The 22,872-nt window shown below is 52.8% G+C and overlaps 1 protein-coding gene across 1 annotated transcript in view; it reads left to right on the top strand.

The window, feature by feature from the left end:
* The window catches only part of RASA3 (RAS p21 protein activator 3), a 119,425-nt gene that overhangs the window by 36,818 nt on the left and 59,735 nt on the right, over positions 1 to 22,872 (top strand). The window contains exon 2 of the mRNA XM_042980792.1: positions 12,260 to 12,377. Coding sequence (XP_042836726.1) covers positions 12,260 to 12,377 — 118 coding nt within the window. The remainder of the gene's footprint in view (positions 1 to 12,259; positions 12,378 to 22,872) is intronic.

The raw sequence follows: 22,872 nt of genomic DNA, 5'->3' as shown, positions 1-22,872 counted from the left end.
AGCAGAGCCAGCCAGCCTTGGTGGTCGTGGCGCCTTGCTCGGGGGGGTTCTTCCAGCCCCCCGCCCCTGCCTGGGGGTTGCCACCGTCTGTCTTCTCTGTGCCTCTCTTCTGGCCGCTGAGAGGAAGGAAAAGAAGAAGGAATTTTATGGGTTTGTTGGGGGGAGCAGTCCCTCTGCCGTCTGCACGCAGATGTTAGCACCGCTAGGGTTTCTGCAATGCCTCCTTCCTTATGGAGCCACACGTGGCACACACATGCATCTCATAGGTGTTGCACAGGACTGTTGCAGTGACACTTACTAACACGGATGTTACCTATGTGTGAAGTCCTGTGAGCACATGGCCCTGTGCTCACCTGTCATAATTGCCTTCACTACTTGGGGACCCCCCAGCAGAGTCGGAGACCACCCTGACTGCAGCATTTGAAGTGCCTGAGACATGGCCAACCAAAGAGATAATAAGTTACTTATGAAAAGGGCAAGCTTTCATCAGAAAGGCCTCTGAGTCTCTTTACCCCAGAATAACATGAAATCTTGCTCTTGGTGCAGACCCTGGGTCTGTCAGGACCCAGGCGGTTTCCCTTTGGGTCAGACATGAATGAACAAAGGAACATCATCTGTTTAAAAGTCTTTCCAGAACTTTGGGTTTTGCATTAGAGGTATGAGTGACAGGCTCTGATTTTATAAGGAAGAAAATGGTTTTTCTAATCTTTTGTTAACATCTAAGAAATTTTCTTTCTCAAGTTCAAGCCGGATTCTTACAGAGAACGGTGTGGGAAAAAGAAAGAAAAGTACCAAAGTATTCAGGGCAGAAAAGAACAGCCTGAAATCCTATGTTGGTTGTTTCTGGAGAAAACAAACAAACAAACAAACCCTAGGTCTTGCAGAGGCTGGCTCTCTTTCCAGCACAGGCTGGGAGGGGTCGTCCTTGCCAGGCCAGGGTCTTACTTTATGAATCAAGGAATTGTCATTTGTGGAAGCGGCTACAGGTTTGAATGGAAATTTGGACCATTTAATGTATTTAAAAAGCTCTTAGAAATGGAATTGTGCCTTAAACAGGGTGAGAGGACCTGGATGCTGAATTCGTACTTTGTCAAGTGATAAAGGCCCTTGGATGGGCCGGGGGGGTGTCCTCCTTATGGCCCAGAGCACAGCCTGGAGAAGGCAGGCTCTCAGGCCGAGCGGGAGGGGACGAAGTGAAGGGTGAGCTGGAGGGGGCAGTGGTGTCTGGTCACAACACACAGCCACATGGTCGTGATGTACAGGCGTCTTGTGGAGTTAGCATGTTTGGAGTCAACTTACTGAGAGAGTAGGTGAGACAGTGAGAGGTACAGAGCAGCGTGAAGTGTTGAGTACTTGACGTAGTAAAATGATTGGGAGGCAGGAGTGGGGGATGTGCATGACCCTAAATTCTTCACCTTTCATGGCAGGGAGTCAACAGTTGATTTTAAATTGATAAACCAAGAAATATCAGTGATGCTGTTATTTAAATTGGTGATGTTTGCTCCAGGGCCAAGAAACAGAAACCAGTGACATTTCTAGAGGGTGGGTCTATGGCTGGGCCTGGGGCTGTGGAAAGACTGTAGTGTTTAATCTTGGATTCCCACAGTTGTGTTACCGGTACTTCTGAGCAGCAATGACAAAATACATATAAAGAAACTATTTTAAAGGAAACCTATACACACAGTGTTTCCGCCTCTCTCCTTGGCCCCTGAGGCTGAGCCATTGTTGTAGACCAGCCTTGGGAACCTCACACTTTCTCTAGGAAAGAAGCTGGATCTTTCCTTAAGCTCCGGCGGCCTAGAGGCTTGTGGGTGGATTGGGTTGTGCGTGGTTGTCGTCGCACACCAGCTTCTCAGGCCCAGCCCCCCGTGCTTTCAGTGTCAGTGCTCGGACACAGGCGGTGTAAACCCAGAATCTCTCATGCTGGGATGAAGGCTTGGGGAGCCCAGTCACCTGGGACATGAAACCAGAGTGCAATGGCCCGGCCATTGTGTGGGAAGTGCAGAAATCTGTGCCAAAAATGTTACTGTCTTCATAACCCTGTTACCACAATCGCCTCATTTTACATCATAAAACAAATTGAGGAACAGGCATCTCTTTGATTCCAAGCCAATGTGTAACTGAAAAGACAGACAGTCGTGAGTGTCACTGGACCCTCATCCACTGCCAGCGGGAATACAGTGTGGCAGCCGCTGTAGGGAACAGTTCGGAGGCCAGAGCCCGGGGATACCACATGACCCAGCACCTGTACTCCCAGCACCTGTACCACAGCAGCAGGGTTCAGAGCAGTCCGAAGCTGGAAACAACCCAAGTGTCCGTCGACTGAAGAACTGGGTATATATGTAATAGTACATCCATACGGGGGAGTATCACTCAGCCTGAGAAAGTACAGGGTCCTGACACAGGCCACAGTGTGGCCGAACCCAGAACATTATGCTTCTGAAAGAAGTCAGACTCCAAAGATCACGTGTTATATGAACATCCAGAACAGGCAAAACCATAGAGATGGAGAGTGAGCTGCCAGGGCCTGGGGGAGGCAGAAGGGGTGAGGCTGTTGATTTCAGGGGCACGAAAATGTTCTCACACTGATTGTGGGGATATTTGCACAATCTAGTGAATATACTAAAAAACATTGAGTTGTACACTTTAAACATGTTGTACACTTTAAACAGGTGGATTTTTTGGTATTCTGATCCTGTCACAATAAAGCTGTTAAAGGAAAAACCAGAAATCAAAACACACACGTGTACACACATATGCAGAGACATGCACACATACAAGCAAGTGTACAACACCTCGACCGGAGGAAACGGTGGGCCTTGGGCGTGGCCCTGTGGCACTGGTGTCCACTGCCAGACATTCGCCAGGTGTTCCCCCAGGTGATCTCCCAGGTGATCTCCCAGCCGATCCCCCAGGTGTTTTCTCAGGTGTTGACCCAGACGTTCTCTCAGGTGACCTCCCAGGTGATTTCCCAGCTGTTCTGCCCTATTTGATTCACATTCTACCTCCTCTGTAGGCGGGAGCACCAGGTGAAAACCATTCCCAGGCTGAGGTTTCTGTGGCACAGGGGCATCCTACAGACTACATGCTCTTTGTGTGGTTGTGATTATTGGCACCTCCTGTTTACTGTGCTAATGGGCAGGGATAACGTGGGGTAACCTCCCTGCAAGTTGCCCCCAGGAGGGCCCAGGCTCAGCTTGAAGACAGCTCAGATCCTTATCTTCACCAGTGTCTAGGCCCCCCCACTCTTTCATACGTTTGCATAGTAGCCTCACCTTAGTTCCTACGTTAAAAACACCACCTCAGAATATTCCTGCCATCTGTTTCTGTTGTTCTCTTCACCCTTCTCAGCTGCCTGGACATCCTCACCCCTTCTAGAATGTGTCTGTGATTAGTAGAAACAAAGTGGACAGGAGCAGGAGACTTTGGGGAGGGGAACGGTGCTGGAAGGTGTAGACGACTCGGGAAGTCTTACAGTTTGATTACTTACAGCGAGGCACAGTTGCTGTTTTAGTAATTATAGTTTCACACTTACTGACATTTCGTCCCTCTTTATTTATTTCTTATGTATGTCCCTACTGTGTTCTCAGGAAGCTTATTCATTGATCTTAGTAACCAGCTAACATTTCATCATGTGAACATTAATTTGGGAAATTGCACTATGCAGATTTGTTCAAATCTGTCGTCTTTCCCTCAGATGAGGAGGTCGCAGGAGGATGTTCTCTGGAGAATTCTGAGGTTCTTTTGGAGGTGTACCCTTGCAGGGGGAGAGGCACTGGGCAAAGTGACACAAGAGAATCGCCTACACGGGACGCAAACACATGTTTTGGGAGCTCAGTGAGGGACGGTCCCTTCTGGCCACTGCATGGAGCCGTTCGCAGGTGTGAGATGCCCCAGACTGGGTTGCGGGGAGGTGACATGTGTCCCCACAGCAGTTTGCAACCTGAGGGCATGGGAGCATCTATGTCTCTAAAACAGTATTTTTTGATAACTTCTGTGACTTTGAAAGTCTGTGATTTGTGCGAATGTGCAGGTCCCCCGGCACACGGGACCGGGTCTGGGGGCTTTGGTTTAAGTCGCTGTTGCTGGTGGCACCTCTCTCCCCTTCCCCCTCCCCGCCAGGGCCAAGCAGGTGCAGGCGCGCAGCTCAGAGGCGCGGGGTCCCTAACTGGACTTCCCCTCCTGGGGCCGGGGGGCAGCCCGTGTGCTGCCAAGGGGCCGGGGCACCTGGAGCTGCAGGGACACACCGTGGGGACACGCCGAGCCCTGGCCTGGACCAGAGACAGAGCGCGGCCCTCCTGCCGGTGTGGACACCTGTCTGCCCGGAGCGTGCCGCCTGGGAGGGGCGTGAGGTCCTGGGGGGACCACGTCTCCACGTTGCTGCAGGGAGGTGTCAGGGTCACGGGCACGGAGGGCACACTCAGTGTGTCTTCAGCATGCAAAGTGGCTGTGCTCTCGACGGCCTGCTTACTCTTTTCTGATCTTCATGGCTGTTAGATAGAAAATGCAGCACTAGGTGAAAAGGTATTTTGCGAATAGACACAGAGTTTAGTTTCCAAGGAATCAAAGGCCCATTCAACACAATATTTTAAAAATGAAGAGGAAACTGGTGGTTTCTTTTTCACTTTTCTTGATTTTCCAGCTTTTTATTTCAGCATCGAGGTATTGTCCAAGAACACTGTTTTCACCTCTAGCTTCATTGGAAAAGTGTGAGATTAGAACATGCATTTCTCCCCGCTTGGGAAAAGACTAGATTTTAAGTGAGAGGGTGAGGTTAGCTACTGTTTTGTGTCTTTTTGGTGCTGAATAGTTTGAGTTTGGTTCAAAATTGAACATGTAAATAATTCTGAGGATGTGCTGTTGTGTACAGAACTAATTGGAAAATGGAGAAGTGACTGATTTTCTGTCTTGGCGTTGTAGTGTCTTAGGCTTCTGTTTCTCATTCAGGGGCCGTTCTTCAGACTTCCGAGGCCGCCTCCTCCGTTCTCACCCCGTCCTGGCAGCCCTAGCGCCACGTGAAGGGGGCTCCGTGCACCTGTAGCAGTGGTCCTGGCACAGGGGTCTGCCCGGCCATTCGGGAACCATGGGATTAAGTGATGCCAGGGGTGACCCAGAGCGAGGGGCGTGGAGGGGGGAGGCGCTCCCGGCAGGTGGGCGCCAGCCTGCCCTCCGTCCCTGCAGATGCACTATAGGCCTTTGCCCCAGAGTCCCCCTCCTCCCGCAGTCTGCCACAGGTGGCCTTCCAGCTAGAGATTCCATTTTCCAAGGGGACCCCAGATGCCACTTGCACTGTTGGGGAGGTGGAGGGCTCTGGGGCGGTTGCCCCCTGGCTGACAGGCACTCTGGAGAGTGGGGTGTAGGCAGACTCAGTGAGGGGTCAGGGAGGGCAGACTGCATGAGAAGCCAGGGCCCTTGGGTTTGTATTTTGACGACATTTCCACCATGGGGTGGCTTTTCTCGAGCGATGGATTCTGACAACCACATGCACAAAAAGACCTGAACAGGTCTGGGCTGTCCCCCAAATGTGTGGCACGGTGGTTCCAAATGCACAAGGCCAGCAGGTGCCCCCCGAGAGGGGCCACCCCACCAGATCTGCTGCAACCGTTTCAGCAAGGGGAAGTGGCTATGGGCATGGCCAGATCCTCAGAGTTTTCTAAAGGATTTAAAATAAATGTGAAATCACTCCATTTTTAAATGACATCCACTAACTCAGCATTTAGAGAGCAGACTGTGTCTTAGCGCAGTGTTCGGTAAGGGCCCTAGGCTGAGACCTGAGGGGAGCACCCAATACAGGGTGTCTCCCTGGCCTCTGTGGAGCCATGGCCTGAGGACACGACACCTGATTTATGTTTTTATGACAGTGTGGCTGGCAGGGGGACAGCGTCTTCTACTCACAGGCTCAGAATGCTACCTTCCTGACAAATGGAAATCAAGGTCGGGGCAACAGCCCCTTTTCTAGGGGGTAAACGTAAGGTGACCATGAGGCGAAGGACCAGCAGGGCCACCCCGGTCCAGGGTCCTATGTGGGCCCTGATGAGAACACAGCCCTTGTCTGATGTGGCTTCGGCAAGAGCAGGCAGGCCTCCTGCACACTCACTCGGGGGCTTTAAGCTTCTTTGTTCCAGTCTCTTGGTCTGTTAAGGAATGTTAAAAAAAGCAGTTGGATCCTGAAATTGTAAAGCAAGCCGGCACAGTTCATCATGACAGACCTGCTCTGCTCTCTCTTGCTGCTATGATGACCTCTTAGGAGGGGACTGGTCAGGTCACAACCAGCTGTGGCTCTGGCTGGTTCAGCCTTCAAAGGTCCCCACAGACCGGGCTGTGCCGTCATCTGGCTCGCCGTGGGTGTCTGTCTATCACGTTTTATTTCCCCCTCTCCAATCTGGGATAACGGATGTACAATAGGAACCGAATCACGCCACGGCATGTGCAAAGTATCTCCTGTAGCTACCCCATGCCGCCCACAGGACACATGTCCTGAGCCCCTCAGGGCTGTGACACACAGATAAGATGATGGCTGGATGGGGTCAGACCCTGTCACTGGAGTAATCGCATGATTAAGGTCATCAGCAGTGTGCCGGAGGGGGAGGAAAAGGAAAGCCACTTGACTTCCAGTGTATGAGATCAGGACCTGAGGACATAGTGTGCGCCCCGGTTAGCAATATAGGAGCTCAGAAAATGAGTAAATTGCATTTGCCCTGGGTAGTCCTCTATGAGCTTCTAACGTGAGAAATTGTGTGTGCCCGGCTGAGCTTGTGATACTCATACCGTATGAGCTTGTGATATGAGGAAGCTGTGTGTGCATTGGGTAGACCTGTATGAGCTTGTGAGGCTTTGGACTTGTGTGTGTCCTGGGAATAGGCTTCCTCACAGTTTTAAGGCTTAGAAACAGCCACCTGTATCTCACAGCTTTGGGGCCAGGGATTTGGGGCTGGCGGGTTGGGCTGGATTTGGCTGGGTGAATCCTCAGTACTGTGAGGTCCAGATGGGCTATGGCAGTCGGCTGGTGGAGGAGCTGGGGATCCCAGATGCCTCTGTCACATGTTGTGGGTCTGCAAGGGTATTGGGAGTTCAGGCTCTGCTCATGCAGTCTCCCAGAGCACCTGTGCTGTCCCTCCAGCAGTGGCCTCCAGGGGCCTGATCATTGGCTCAGGGTGCAGCACACATCCTGGACTGGGGTGGAATCCACAGGGCCCTGTCCTTGCCCAATCACTGCTGGACGGTCCAGCTCCCTGGTCCTGATTATGCACCTTGGCTCTCAAAGACGCCTGCGAAATACCCAGCAGAGGTGTGGAATCAGTACTCCCAAAGCCCTGCCCAGCTTGTCATTTTATTAGTGCATTCACTCACTTTTCGTTTGAGCTAACGTTTACAGGATCATTACTGTTTGCCAGAGTAGTATGCTGTTTTAGATGCTGGAGGCAGACAGAAGTGAGACCCAGCCATGTCCCAGGTTCCTCGGGGAGGACAGAGGAGCCCAGTGAGGGGCCGTGTGGCTGGAAGCTGTCCATCTGAGGGCAGAGGCCTGACTGAGGACCGCTGGGGCCTGGCTCTGCTGTCCTCCTTGGGGGTCTTACCACGCCCCTCAACTGAACTTGGGCCATCCAGATGTCTCCAGGAGCCTCGGCCGTGGGACGGTTTGGCTGTGGAGATGGCCGTCTGAGTCTGTGGTAAGCACGTGGAGGCCTGGCCTTGAGCCGAGTGGGGCCGCCCCACCTCGTTCACCGGGACTCTCACAGCAACTGTAGTTTGTGTGCCTCATCTCATGACAGACGGGCTGAGAAGTAGCCATGTGATCTCTCGTAAAAGGAGCACAGAAGACAGGCCCAGTCCGTCACCTCCTTGCTGTAAAACAGTGTTTCCCGAGGGAGAATGGTGTGCTTTATTTTCAGAGAAAGTCTGAAGAGTGTGTTCTGCCTTGTTTCCATTCTTGCCTTAGCTACTAGGGAACTCAGAGCTCAACTGACCGCTGAGTCACACGTGGTGGGGGAGGGGCAGCTGGATACATGTAATTTTCCTTCTTTTCATTGTATTTTGAGCTTTTAATTTCCCTGTGAATTGTCTCTTATCTACTTGAGGAAATCTGAAAGGTGTGTCAGTACCCCTTCCTGGGCCGTGACCCTCCTGAAGGCAGAGGAAGCAGGCGGTAGTGGTTGTGAGGTCGTGCCCTGCGGGGGTCCAGGCAGCTCAACGTGGGGTTTTCAGGACGAATCTGCATGCAGCAGGGAAGATCGCATGTAGCTTGATTTAGAAATCCCAATTGTGTCTGTTTTTATGCAGTTGTGTTCTATTTAATATCAAGATAAGATAGCAAGGTATTCAAAAATATATACTCAGGGAAAGAGAATATTTTAATCATGGAATTGATCTTTTTGGGGAAATAGACTTTTATGTTGTTAGCATAAGTTAGTGACCGGAATCTCTGGGCCCGTTTGAGTATTCTGAACCAGAGTGGCCAAGAGACCTGCCTGCGTTCTCCCACAATATTCCCCTTCACAGGTGGAGGCCACGGGCTGGGGGGCCACTAAGGGGTGTGGATGTGGTGGCTCAGAGCACACACAGGAAGGACGCCCGAGGCTCACAGCTGGAAGAGAGGTGGTTTGTCAGCGGAGCTCTCCACCCACCTGCTTCCCTCTATCCTTCTCTTCTGGGGTGTTGGGGGCAGCAGGCAGGATCAGACCCCCCCCCCCCGCCGTCGCCAGAGTCTCTCCTGGGGCACTGGGGTCTGTGACCTCCGACATCCGCTTTCAGGGATGGGGACTTGTCTCTCTCTCGGCACCTTGAGGCCAGCGGCCCACCCAGACCGGGCAGGGGCTGCTTTCTCAGGGCTGACAGAGCTGCCGTCTGCAGCACACGGCTCTTGTTGGTGCCGAGAGTACATTTCAGATGTGGTCAGATGGAGGAAAATGATCCTACTCTGGTTCTTAGAATGAAACCTTCTTTTACCTTGTGGTCATTTGTTTATCCGTTCGCTCAACAAATAATTCAGCACCTACTGTATGCCAGGAGGGCTTTACTTTCCTGGGTAAGTGTCTCCACATGCTAGGAAAAGGGAGGCACCATGACACAGTCAGCCAGGGAAACGGCCTCTAGACTGTGGGACAAGTAGTCAGCATGGAAGAAGTGGTGCCGGTTCCTCATGTGGTTGGATGGACCACCCGAGAGCTGAGACACCCCCACCCCTTCTGCAGCGGGGCTCCACGCAGAGACTCGGGGTAGCTTATCATTCTCCACCTTTCCGCCCCAACTGTGAGGACCCCGGGCATAGGATGTGGCTGGCGATGCTGCCCACTGCCCCCACTGCTGCTGATCTGAGTGGCCTGTTAAGGTTGGCTCTCTGTGGCACCATCGTCATGGCGGCCAGGATGCCTCTGTAACCCTCCGCCTGGGGCCAGCAGGGTGGGAGGAACGCGGCAGTCTGTGTTCACACAGGCACTTTCAGTGTCAAGTGTCATCTTGTCCAGGGAGGGCTCATCTTTCTCTTGTGCCCTGACAGTGCTCACCTTGAAGAGGAGTGTCAGCCACTGTTCCTGCTGCTCCAAAGTTCTTTGGAGAACAAACAGGAACAAAATCCCAGTTCTGTGATTTCCACCAACCATCATCTCCCATGAAGCTTTCAGACAAGTTTCCCTTCTCCTTTTAAGGAACACAGGAACTTGCAGCTAAGTATCTCATCTGCTGCAAAAAGAAATTCCGAAGGGAAGTGTGGGAAGCCCTGATTCACATCATACAGGCGTCAGCTGGGACGTCCACAGATTTGGGCTGCTTATGAGGCTAAAGATTTGTGAACGTGGCAAAAGTGATCAGTTCCTAGTCCAGAACCAGAAGACTTTTGAAAGGGCTGGTTCAGGGTGACGTGTGTGATGTGACTGCCCTGTTGGGTCAGCTCAGCGGAAGGAGCCATATGTCCATCCTGCACCTCCCCACCTGCCCTTCTGTCCCTGAAGACGCCGCCACAGCCCTTGGCTCTGGGATTGGTCCCCCACCCTGCGCACACGTTTTTCTGACCTTTCACATCTGCCAGGAGTCTTCACAAAGTCTGTTTTTTGATGTTAACAGCTGACTTGAAGCTTGGCTCAGATTCACGTGCCTTTTACCCGGTTGGCCATGTTTTCATGGGTTGGACTCATGTTAAAAATGGTGTGTTCCGGAGCATTGCAATGTTGAGGTGGCCGTGCAAGAAAACGCTCATCTGTTATTTCTTTCCTTACCAACTAAGAGCCAGTGATGATTCCCAAAAGAAAAACCTCTGGAATCTTTGAAATTAAAACACTTTTGGTGTTGGAGGAGCCTTGGAGAGCTAGTGTGTTCTCATGTTCTTACAGTTGGTGAAACTGAGGCTCGGAAGTGGGTCTCACGTTCTGGCCATGTGCAGGAAGGGGCCACCCGCACAGATTATACCTGGTGCTCTTAGGAGTCCTGAAGGACACTTTGGTCAGAAGTACGATGTTTGGGCACAGAAAGCCCCACCCAGGTCAGCGCCCTCTCCCAACTTGTTCTACTCTGTAATGACATTAAATGAAAAGTTGAGAGCTTGGAACAAATCAAGGCACTCTCTGCCCTCCTGGGGACTCTTGCATATGTCTGTTTGCAAAGTGGCATCTTTTAAATGAGCTCATTTCCCCCAAGTGAGTGATGATGTCTGGTTTTGCTGGAGTTCTGTGGAGGATGGTGTGTGCCAGGTGGCTTTGGCGCTGAGCTCGGAGGAACTTGGGCTCCGGTTTGAGGTTGGTTTTTGGTGTGTTTTTCAGTTTCGGCAAGAATGAGGTAGTTTGGTCTTACGGTGTGACAGGTATTTACTGGCCGTGTTGGGTGGATGGCGTGGTGCTGGGCTCTCAGAACCTCTCTGTCTCCCCAGCACTGGGTCCAGTGCCTGCAGACGCCCCCCAGAAGACTTAGAGGCAAGAGTGTGTTTGAGGCTTTTCTTCCTCGGAGGAGACGTCACCTGGACATCAGCTGTCCATGCTGCAAGCTACCCATCACTCTCCGTTTGCAAGTGGACGGGGCTGTTTGGGCCTGCCGTTCACGCTTGTGCATTTCTAGCGGAGGACATAGGTTGTGGTTCTGATGATGGCCTCTAGACAGACCCAGGTCAGTGAGGAGTCTGGCATTTTTGGCCGGCCGTGCTGCTGCCTGTGGGTTTCTCCTTCACTCCAGCCACACTTCCATGTGGAGGAGGGGCTGTGAGGTGGAGACACTCGGCCCACATCTGTGCCGCAGGTCCCCCTTCGGGACTCACTTCTAACTGGCTAATCACTCTGTATTTTAAACAGCTTGTCAATAAAAGAGAGTCTTCCTTAATTATTGCCCCAATTTTGTTCTAATGCTATCAAATCAAAATCAGACTAGAAAGTGACCCAGGGTGGGTGAATGGGCCCATCTGTATACAGTGTGACCCACCTATATCCCTGACAGGGAAGGAGATCCTGACACCTGGGACAACATGGATGAACCTGAGGGCATTGTGCTGAGGGAGTCAGCCGGTCACAGAAGGACAGAGGCTGAATGATCCCACTTCTGTGAATTAACCTCGACTGGCCAGATTCACACACAGAAAGTGGGAGGGTGGGTGCCAGGGCCTGGGGGTAGGGTGGGTGCAGAGTCCCAGTTTTGCAAGATGAAAAAGTTATGGAGATTGGTTGCCCAACAGTGTAAATACACCTGACACTGCTGAGCTCTACACTTGAAGGCGGTTAAGATGATAAATTTTAGTTTATATGTACCTTACTATCATTTAAACGTTAAACAAAATTAAGGGGGCTAGTGTGAATAAAATAAAACTAATAACCCCAAATGGTAGGCCCATGGATCCCTACTTTTTCAGTCTGTTTTGGAGGTTAATGTGTGTGTTCCCTTGCATTCTAATAGTGCAAATGGTATTCACTGTGACATTGTGACTTGTGGTGACAAGAAAACCAGGACATTATAAAGAGTTAATGGGGGGCGCCTGGGTGGCTCAGTCGGTTAAGTGTCCGACTCTTGATTTCAGCTCAGGTCATGATCTCATGTTGTGAGTTCGAGCCCCACGTTGGGTTCTGTGCTGATGGTGCAGAGCCTGCTTGGGACTCTCTCTCTGCCCCTTCCTGTTTGCTCTCTCTCTCTCTCTCTCTCAAAACAAACAAACAAACAAACAAACAAAAGAGCTACCAAGTATACACAAGAGAAAGCAGTGCTGCTCTGAAAGAAAGCCGTGATTTGGAGATGCGTCTGTGAGTAATTCCGGGCCCAGTTGATAGTGTTATGTACCTTTTCTTTCTAGGTGAAGCCAAAAACCTTCCCACGTACCCGGGGCCAAACAAGATGCGAGACTGCTACTGCACCGTAAACCTGGACCAGGAGGAGGTTTTTAGGACCAAAATTGTGGAGAAGTCACTCTGGTAATGTCTGCTGATGGTTCACTGGATACGTTTCCCTCTGCAGGGGGGGGCGCCCGGGCCTGGGGCCGCCGTCCACTGCTCCGTGTGCGTGGCCAGCTGGCACCTTCCCTCGAGCTCTGGTTTTCCGGGCAATGTGCTTCCACCTGGGGGCGGACCGCCACTGTTCCCAAGTGCTTGCGGCACCCAGGACTGCGTGGCATGGGGGCACGGTGCTGGTGGCAATGCCCACCTCCTGCGGGGACACATGCAGGCACCTCCTGGTCAGAGATGAGCCAGAAGGTGTGTACAAGCGCAGAGCACAAATCAAGCATTTTGAGAGGGTGAATATTTTTGTTTTACCACCTTCCTTTCAGTTTTCCTAGAGAGACATACCTGAGATGGGCGAGAAGGTAAATGCCCACGGGGGGCAAGAGGCTGGGGAACCGCTCAGTGATAGCTTTAGAGCAGGTCAAGGAGCAGGCACCTAACAGGCCTCACACCAAGGAGGCCACATGACAGCTTCTCAAGGTCAGGCGCTCAGGGTCTGTCATCGCTGGAGGGCTCGTTGGGACCCAGATGTCTGCCCAGGACTTGGAAGAGTTGCGTTCCTAACAAGTTCCCTGGGTTGCTGCCCTAGACCACACCCAGGGATGGGAGGTGAGGGCGCCCTAAAAGTCACAGCAGTTCACATTGGGGGCGGGGAGAGGGGCCCCCAAAATGCGAGTGTTAGCAAGGGCTGGGGTTGCGGTTTGTGGCCGGGGAGAAGCACACCGAGGCCGCTCCTGCACGAGTGTTTGTCATCATGCGGTTGATGGAGCAGAGAAGGATCCAGGCAAAGCCTGTCGTGTGGATCCCTGCAAACAGCTGGGATCTGAGAACGTGTTAGCAGATGAATTATATCCTTGTGTACTGCTCCTGGAGTGGGAGCCAGTGACACATCCAGACCACTGACTGTTGAGGATCTCCTGGCCCTGAAACTCGGGGACACCTTTCGTGCTCCGTCTGCACCAGGGCCACCAGCACTCAGGGCCGCCCTCGAGGCCAAGTGGGCGTGGTTGTTTCATGCAAGATTCTCTGCAGAAGCCTGAGGACTTTGTCAGGAGTCAAGTCCGGCTTTGGGGCTGATGGCGAAGGTGGTGCCAGGGAACCTTCAGGGTTATTTCCATTGTCCTGATGCCGGATAAATCCTTCCCGTGTTTACACAGCTGATGTTGGAGGCCCATGGGGATACACCTGGAAAGTTCCTGTAGTCCCGGGGAAGCTGGACCTCCCCCAGACCTGGACTGTGTTTGGGAGCCTCTGTTTTAGATAAGGCTGAGAATTGGAGTCACAGTCTTCAAAGCATTTCACACAAGTTTAGAAATAGAAATGGTGGCTTCTGACTTTGGTGACACTGAGAGTGTGCTAGAGAAGGAAACGGAGGCCGAGAGCTAAATGAAAGTGATGATGTGGTAATATGTTCTGTTTGGAGAATCAGCCCTCTGAGAAATAGCCAGAATCAAGTGGTAACCCCCAAAATGGTGTCCCAAGAAGCCAGTGAGCTCTCGTGAGCTCATCAGAGCGTCCAACTCTTGGTGGAATGTTCATGCTCTCCTTACACACAGTTTCAACAAGCTTGGCTGTTTTTGTTTGTTTCTTTATTAGCTCAATGAGTATTTATCGAGTGCTTATCTAATATGCCAGACAAGGAGAGGATGCTGTAAGCAGAAAGTGAAAGCTGATAGCAAAGAAAGACACCAACAGTATAATTCCAGGAGCTTAAAACATGGGTGCGTTTGGTCATTGAGTATCGAGGCAAAACCCTATTCACACTGGTGGGCCTTGTGAGCTGGTAGCCCAGAGTTCTCCTCTATAGTAGTTATTTACAAAAGGCAAATAAATCCACCCCATCCAAGAAGTTGGCAAGAAAAATTGCTGCCTCCACTTGGCGCCAAATGTTTGAAACCGAAAATCAGCTGTCTTGTGAGTTTGCAGGCCTGAATCCATACTGTGTCTGTGGTCCAGAAACCTCAGTCCATGCACGTACATTACTGTAGTCCTGGATTAGTAGCTTGTGACGTCCACCGAGCTGATGAAAAGCCAGTCAAAGCAAATTCAAGCATATCCTTCAGTTCACACCTTAAAGAATCTTCGTCTGTGTTCTCCGAGGAGAAGATTCACAAGGAACACAAGAGATAAAGTGTTGTGTGTATTTGCTGAAACAATAGACCACAGAGTCAGACCTTTGAGTTTGCAGGTCAGCCAACAAAGTTTAAGGAATTTGAAGTAATCAGAGACAAGATTAAAAACAGGCACGGGGTGAGAAATGGTAAAGTGATGAACCAGTTTACAAAAGAACCAGGTAGAATTTCTAGAAATGAGGAAGACACGAATTAAAGTGAAAAACTCTGCATGAATACATAGCTGCTGAGACACAGCTGAAGGGAGACTTCGTAAACTAGAAGGCCTAGTGGAGCCGTACCCCAGGTGCACAAAGAAATGGGAAGGAAGGATGAAGAGAGGGTCAAGGACCAAACAGAATGGTGTCTAAACGTGTGTCCTGAGGTTTCCCACAGTGAGGGGAGAGAGAACGGTAGGAGCCCGCATGGGACAGCAGCTGGAACAAGACGGTATTTTAAGATTCCGGCCTGAGCAGCCGTGGCCGGAGGGCAGAGCCCAGGAGCAGAAGGCCGTGTGTAGGCCTCTGCCGCTATCGGGGGCCAGAGGAAGAAGGCCCCAACTCCAACGGCGGCTGCCAGACAGAAGGAAGTGGGCACATTGGGCCATGAGCTGGTGATACCTACAGTCTGCAGTGTGGGCTCGGCCCGCCACACCCCAGGGGTAGTCACCTCCAAGGAGGTCCCGCCTCACTGCGCCGTGGCATCTTGCACCCCCAGCACGCCTCCACCAGGACCAGCATTTCCTCTCGGGTCCGATGCTTCAGGTGGCAGAGTCGCCGGGAAAACAGGAGCCTCCATCTGGTCTGTGAACTTGAAGAGCCAAAGGGCTTGGTGGCCTGGCCAGGCCTCATGCTCTGGAGGGACACGGAGCTCCAGCGGGAGTTTCCGCAGCCTCTGGGGCAGGTCAGCCTCGGGCTTAGCTGCTGCACAGCATGTGTTTGGACTCTGTAGGAAGTGCAGACAGAATGTGAGAGAGAAGGGGACACGTGTCTCCCTCCTCCTCCTCCTCACCAGCAGATGGTGGTCTCTGGGGCGGCAGCAGGCTGTGACCACACTGCGTGGTGTCCCCAGCACTCACTGGTGATTACTCAGCCGATTTCTTAGGGAGAGGGCCTAGTTTGTTCTTCTCTTTCCCTTTTCTTTCCTCTCCTTTTGATGTGGGGGAGCGGGGGTGGGGGAGCATCCGCTGCAGACCCGCTTGTGAGAGCGAAGGAGCCCTTTCCTCTGAAGGGTGGTTTTGGGCAAAGTTTCTTTCTTACTCGGAAAAAACCTTCCTGATGTTGAGAGCGAACTTTGTGTAACTTTTTAGGGTTGTGATTGTGTCATCACTTAAATGGCACCTCATTATCTGTTTACTGTGTACCTGAACTAAAGGCTCTAGGACATTGGACCGACTGGGTCCTGGACAGCACGGCACGTCTGCCGAGCACATCTTTGGTCCCATTCAGGAGGGTCACCTCCTGCTTGCACTACAGGGGTGGGGAAGGTTACCCTGGAGGAAATCACCATTTTATCCAGTAGAAGGAGGGTACTGATGCTACAGGCACAAAAGAAGTTAAAAACAAGACCTCTTAAGTGCTGGGTTAGCCTACTCCTTTGCAAGAAGGTTCCACAAAGTGCTAGTGTCTTCATTGCCTTTTGTCGGTGTAGGTGATTACTGTGAGGGTGACACTGGCTCCCTTTTCCCCCAGGATGTGTGACAGCTCCTGGCCGGAGAGGCTCCTGATGTGAGCCTCGCCTTTCCTACCGGCAGCCCTCGTGCCCGCGGTGCTGAGCCTGTCCCCACAGCTGCTCCAGGACCCTGCCCTGGTGCAGCCACCTTCTGCCTCCTCTCACCTGCTCACATTTGCGTCGCCATGTGAGGGGAAGGGGCCGACCGCACGGTCCTGGCCTGCAGCCCCCGTCTTGTCTTCCTGCAGAGCGGGGGCTCCGGTGGCCCCTTAACGTGGGAGCTGCCCACGCTCTTCGGGGTGGTAACGTTTGCTGAGTCGTGAGGGCAGATTACAAGGCTGTGTTCCCCAAACGGTCTGGAATATATGGACATAAATGTCAATGTGGTTATTTGTGGGGGAGGGAGAGTGGGATTCTGGGGAGGTTTTTTTGTTCTTTTGTTTGTATGCTTTGGTTTTGCTTTTTTACATAAAGTTAGGAGTTAGACAGTAAAATAACCACTTTCTGGAGCCAAGTGACAAGGTGCACTAGCTCGCTATCGCGTTGGCGGGCATGGGCGTGGTGACAGCACCTCACATCCTTCTTGCTGAGAACGTCCCAGTGCAAGATGGTGGAGTGGGTGCGTGTGTGCCTCTTGGGCCTGTGACCCGGGAGCGTCTTCTGCTCACCCCGAAAGGTACAGATTGCTCAGAAGACAGCACTGCAATGTGGTGGGGGTGACTAAACCAGGGAAGACCCCAGATGGTGAATCTGAAAGGGACGGGAAGGGGTCTGTGATTTGGGAAGACACACTTCATTTTCTGTAAGTTGTCAGTAAAGACCAAGTTGTTGGTGAGCAGACACTGACTTTGACTCATGAGGCTACATGCGTAACATTTTCTCCTGATGTTTACTCTTATCTCCAATTTCTCCACTTAAAGTTAAAAAAAAAAGTTTTTTGGACATAAATGCGGACTTTAGGCCCAGACATTTCTTGCCAGCTGGAGTAGATCCTGGGGTGCTGCAGGCAGGGATCCTAACCCACCAACGGTCCTGGGGCGCTCCAGGTGGGGAACCGTCCCCCGCACCATGGTCGGTCCTGGGGCGCACCAGGCAGGGAATCGTTCCCTCCCCTCACCTTTACCCGGTTCTGGGGCGCTCCAGGAGATATCTCTAGTTTGGGTCCTGGTGCCGCGGGAAGAGTGTGAACAGCCCCCTGTGTGTGTTTCCTGCCTGGTCCCGTGCCTGCCCAGTGCTGACCTGAGGCCCCTCCGGCCCCACCTGCCAGGCCAGCACCCTTGAGTGTCCTCGGTGTCCCTGTGGTCGGCAGTAGCCGCCGTGGACCCTTCGGAGCTGCACTGCCAGTGCAGGCAGTGACTGACCCAGGTGACAAGTGTGTGGGGTCCAGGCAGGACACTTCTGCCCACCCAGCATTGGGACGAAAACTGATCTGATTCTCTCCTTCCTGGTGGAGACGTAGCTCCACCCCTCCAGTCCCAGCAGCAAGAGTGCTGTGTGACCCCCCATGCAATGAAATTGCATGCAATGAAATGCAATGAATTGGCTTAATGAAATTTTAATCTAGCTTTCAGTTAATGATTTAACCACACGCACGTTTTATTAGCTGAATTCGGAGCTGTTTGGAGACGGGCTGCAGCCCTTTCTAGAAAACCTGCTCTGCCCACCTGGCTCCCAGTTCGTCCTGGGCCATGAGGTGGGCCCCACATTCCCGCTGGGAGCCCGGACCTGCTGCTTCTGGGTGCTCTGACCTTAACGGGCCTTCTCCTTGGCACATCCATTGCTCAGACTGTTACGAAGACCGTCCTAAGAATGGACGTCTCACGGAGTCACTCTGTGGCGTTCCTTATTCTTTCCTTCCCGTCTCCCCCAAATCTGCCAGCGACCCCAGCTGAGGCAGCCCTGCCCCTCCCCCTGCCCCAACCCTGGACGTTAGGAAATTACTCAGGGACAAGCGCAAGGTTTCCCACGGGTCCCAGCCGAGGCCCCGTGTGAACCGCTGGGCTGTGGGAGGAGCGGAGGGGCCACAGGTGGTTCCTCCTTGTTGAAGATTGGTCTGGAGGTGTTTTGTTTGTGTGTGATCCCTTGATGCTGTGAAGTTCCATCCGAGTTTCTCCTGCTGTTACTGAGGGAAAGAGCTCGTCACCCTGGCCAGCCTCAGAGGTGGGTGCCGCGGGACGCGTGACTTCCTCCGTCAGGCAGCAGCATTTAGGGCAAGCCGGGTCCTTCGGGCTGCTTTTCTGGAGCCCCGAGGCTGCAAGTGCGGGCTGACTGTGTGGGGCATTAATCGCACGTCTGACAGCTGCTGACCTTGGTCGGGGCAAAGTGGGGTCTGTGCAGAGAGATGCCCCAGGTTAAGACACTAATGGGAAGGAAGGGGAGGCTGGGAGCTGGGGCCCCTTTGAGTTCACCAGAAAGCAGATACTGTCCTGCCGGGCACACGGAGAAGGGCAGGGATGGAGAAGGCTTCAGTTTCCTTCTCTTTGCAAACACACTTCCACTTCTGCTGCCCGTGAAGGGGGTGGGGTTGTCCGGATGACCATGCCAGTGTGTCCTGGGCTGGGGGACACTCAGGGGAAGGGTACCGACGGCGAGGCCCGGCCCACTCACACCCCGCGTGGGTCTGCTGCCGTCCACCGTCCTGCCCCCACAGTGCCACAGCTGGTCTTTCTGAAAGGCCTTGCTGCCTGGGCGGCCTCAGCTCCTGAGGGCAGGGTCCCTCCCACGTTTCGGAAAAGGCGGGACCACACGCCCATCCTTGCCCATTGATGACCGATACTATTAACCACGTTGTGGTGTTTCCAGTTAATAAGGCATTTCTCACGTGCTGCGTGTCAGTTATTTGTCTCCTAAGCTGCAACACAAATTTGAAAGTTCTCAGTGGATGAATATCCTGAACACAGATGGGCGTTAAGAGAGCCTGGGCCAGAGGCGTTTCAGCGGACACACTCATGCTTGTGTGGCTGCTGTTGAGCCGGTGGAAGCAGCATGCTTAGTTTGCCATCAGACCAGACAGGTTTGTAAATGCTGCTGAGAATCTTGTGGGTAGGTGTGGGCTGAATCTGTCCCCACTTTCTAGAGGGGCGTTCCACACCACAGCCTTCAGACCGTGAGCACCCTTCTGCCTGGGGGTCCTTCTCGGGCGGGTGGCCACCCGCAGCCGCCCCCCCCCCCCCCAACGACGGCAAGGCAGGAAGGCGCCCATGCCCGTCAGGGTTGGCGAGGGCGAATCAAGCTGCTGTGCTCACTCACACCTCAGGTGCTCTTTGGCGACAGACTTGTTATGTACTTGTTTGGAAAGTGGTCCTTGGCATGATATCAAAGGAAAAAGCAGACTGTGTATAAGGATGCATCATGTAATCCCGCTTCTATCTAAAAACATGCACCCCCATCTATATCTATTCATATATCTCCAGAGGAAAAATCTAGCAGGATATCCCCTATAATGCTAACTCTGGCTTTCACTTTCTGACTTCTTTATGTATTTTTAAAATTTTGGTTTTTTAAAAATTTTTTTTAACATTTATTCATTTTTCAGAGACAAAGCGTGAGTGGGGAGAGGGGCAGAGAGGGAGGGAGACACAGAATCCGAAGCAGGCTCCAGGCTCTGAGCTGTCAGCAAAGAGCCTGACGTGGGACTCGAACCCACGAACTGCGAGATCATGACCTGAGCCGAAGTCGGACGCTTAACCAACTGAGCCACCCAGGCACCCTGAAATTTTGGTTTTTTTTAAAAATTTTTTTTACATTTATTCATTTTTGAGAGACAGAGAGAGACAGAGCACAAGCAGGGGAGGAGCAGAGAGAGGGAGACACAGAGTGAGAAGCAGGCTTCAGGCTCTGAGCTGTCAGCACAGAACCTGACGCAGGGCTCGAACTCATGAGCTGTGAGATCATGACCTGAGCCAAAGTCGGACGCCTAACCGACTGAGCCACCCAGGCGCCCCTGAAATTTTGGTTTTTAAAAAAATAGCGTTATTGAGACATAATCCACATGCCATACAACTAACTATTTAAAATGTACAGCTCTGTGGGTTTAGTATATTTGGGGTTGTAGCTCACACCGCGGTCAATGCGGGACATTTTTGTCTCCCTCAAAGAAGCCCATCCCCTCTGCTGCCCCCCATTTCCTGCCGGTACCCTGCTCTCTGGCAGCCGCCAGTAGACTTTCTGTCTCCCCACATTTGCCTGTTTGGGGCATTTCATGCAGATGGAATCACACCGTGTGTGGCCTTTTATGGCTTCTCTCCCTGAGCGTCATGATTTCAAGGTGCACCCACGTGGCAGCAGGTGGCAAATCGTGTCTCCGTCCCACGGCTGATGATATTCCCCTGTGTGGACTGAACCACACCTTGTGTATCCGTTCCTCTGTTGGCGGATTTTTGGGTTTCACTTTTTGGCTGGTACGAACACTGCTGTAAACTTTCATGTGCAAGTATTTGTGCGGACGTGTGTTTCCCCTGCTCTGGGCGTGGGGGTTGTTGGGCCACATGCTTACTCTGTTTACCGCTTTGAGGAGCTGCCACTGTTTGCCCAAGTGGTGCCCCGTGTTATGTTCCTGCAGGCAACATGTCAGGGTTCACACTTGTTCTCTGTCTTTTCAGTTCTGGCCATCCTCGTGAGCCTACTTTTGATTTTATAAAGCAAAATTCTCAATACAGTTTCATTCTCAAGAAGAAAAAGCTATTTCTTGCTTTTAGTTAACAGTTATAGGTAACATTCCTATCCACGAATGTGTGTGTTTTTTAAAGCAAACAGTTCAGGCCAAAGGGAGCAAAGCACAGGGCAGTTCCAAGAACATCCGTGTAAGTCTAATTAGGAATCAACACACAGGGAAGACAGTGTCTTTCCTGGGTGCCTTTGCTCCATTGGGGAAGGACAGGTGTGGTCACCGGGGACCTAGTACCTGCAGACAGAGCCTCGGAGCACAGGCCTGGGCTCTATCAGATGCCACCAGCCCCTCAGGAGCACGGGCTTGCTGCCCAGGGCCAGGCATCACCTGGAGTGTGGCTCCCTGTGGCCTCTAAGATGAAGCCTGGCCCCGCGTGGCATGCCCGAGGGTACAAGGTGGGGTTCTGCACCACTGAAGGGATCTGTATGCTGCCCATGTGTAACGTGTGGTTGGTTCAGAGACCGTAATGACCTGGCAGCTTGTGTTAGACACTCATGTGGGTGTGGGATTAAAGATTCCTGCTTTGTGGCCCCTCACCCTGGAGAGGGTTCTCAGGGGACAGGGCCAGGGCAGCCACGTTTTCTCCAAGCCTGTGCAGGTAGTTCTGACTTGCAACCTGAGTGAAGACGGCTCCATGTGGAGAGCAAACACCAGAGTCCCACACGCTGGGATTGGGGGCCCAGGCCAGGGCACTGACCTGCTCCTTGCTTCTGCCTCATGTCAAGCATGAGCCTGGGACAGGACTCAGGCAGCCTGTCCCGGCCATGCAGAGAGGACAGAGGCCTGACCGCACCCTCTGCCCCCCCCAAGGGGCTGGTGCGTCCCCAACCTGGGGGGCTGGCCTGACCGCACCCTCTGCCCCCCATCCAGGGGCTGGTGCATCCCCTACCTGGGGGGCTGGCATCAACAAACCAACAGTCGTGGGTCTGTTTTCCTCATGGGGTCTCTTTCTAGCCCCAGCACGGACCCATACGCTCCATCCTTCTGGGGCCACCGGGCCCTGCTGAGCTGATCCCAGGGCCCATATGTTCCATCCTTCTGGGGCCACCGGGCCATGCTGAGCTGATCCCAGGGCCCATACGCTCCGTCTGTCTGTCCTTCCATGCTGAGCTGATCCAACTACGGAGTGAGTCGAGATGAGGCCCGTGAGCTTCAGGAGCTGGGTAATTTTGACTGACGTGTCAAGTGCCTGTGTTTTAGGATATTTCATTATTTCCTGCTGGAGCGGAATGGTAGGAAGCAGACACCAACTGAGCCACATGGAACCATGGCACATCGTGCCACAGAAACACCGTATCCCAGGGGTCTGTGGCATTGGTCAGTTCTGAGAGGCACCATCTTGTTACGGCTAATTAACGTGTGAGCAGTCCTTCCTTACGCTGTCTGCAGGGGACATCTGACTTCAGAGATGCCTAAGCATGGGGTGGGGGTCATCTCAGGACTGGTGATGAGTGAGCTGACACCGCCCCCTCCCTTTTTCTCTGGGGCACCTCTGTGTCCCTCCCCGTAAACTTCCACTCCGGGCACCACTGTCCCTCTTCACCTTTCCAGCTTGAGCAGGAACGAATGTGGCTCGTTTTCTAACCAATGTAGCATGCTGTTCTAGCTCTTCCTTGACTGATTATGTTTCCTGCTGTGGACCCTTGCCATGAGCGTGCGTGGGGTGGGCACACCAAAGTCCGAGGCAGCTGTGTGTGCGCTGCAGTGATCTGCTGACCACCTTGTCAGCAGCTGCAACCGGCCTGGTGCAGGGCTGTTTTCAGTGTACGTCCTCTGTCCGCAAGCCACATTTGCTGACCTCAGCCCTGCCCACCCAGAGCACCTGGGGTCTGTTTAATGACAGGGCCTCTGGCTTTCTGCCCAAAAGCCACTGAGTGTCCTGCGCAGTGACTCACGCACAGGGTCTGTGTGGAGGCTCAGCTTGGTGGGCAGGGGTCCTCTCCCCTGTGAGAAGTGTGGGTTTCACCCCGACTTCTGGGACAAAAGGGGCGTGGTCTGAAACTGGGACGCCGAGTTT

Source organism: Panthera tigris, chromosome A1 (assembly GCF_018350195.1).
Source record: "Panthera tigris isolate Pti1 chromosome A1, P.tigris_Pti1_mat1.1, whole genome shotgun sequence".
Classification (NCBI taxonomy): Eukaryota; Metazoa; Chordata; class Mammalia; order Carnivora; family Felidae; genus Panthera; species Panthera tigris.
The sequence above is the reverse complement of the archived record's forward strand: the minus strand, read 5'-3'. Positions and strand labels throughout refer to the sequence as shown.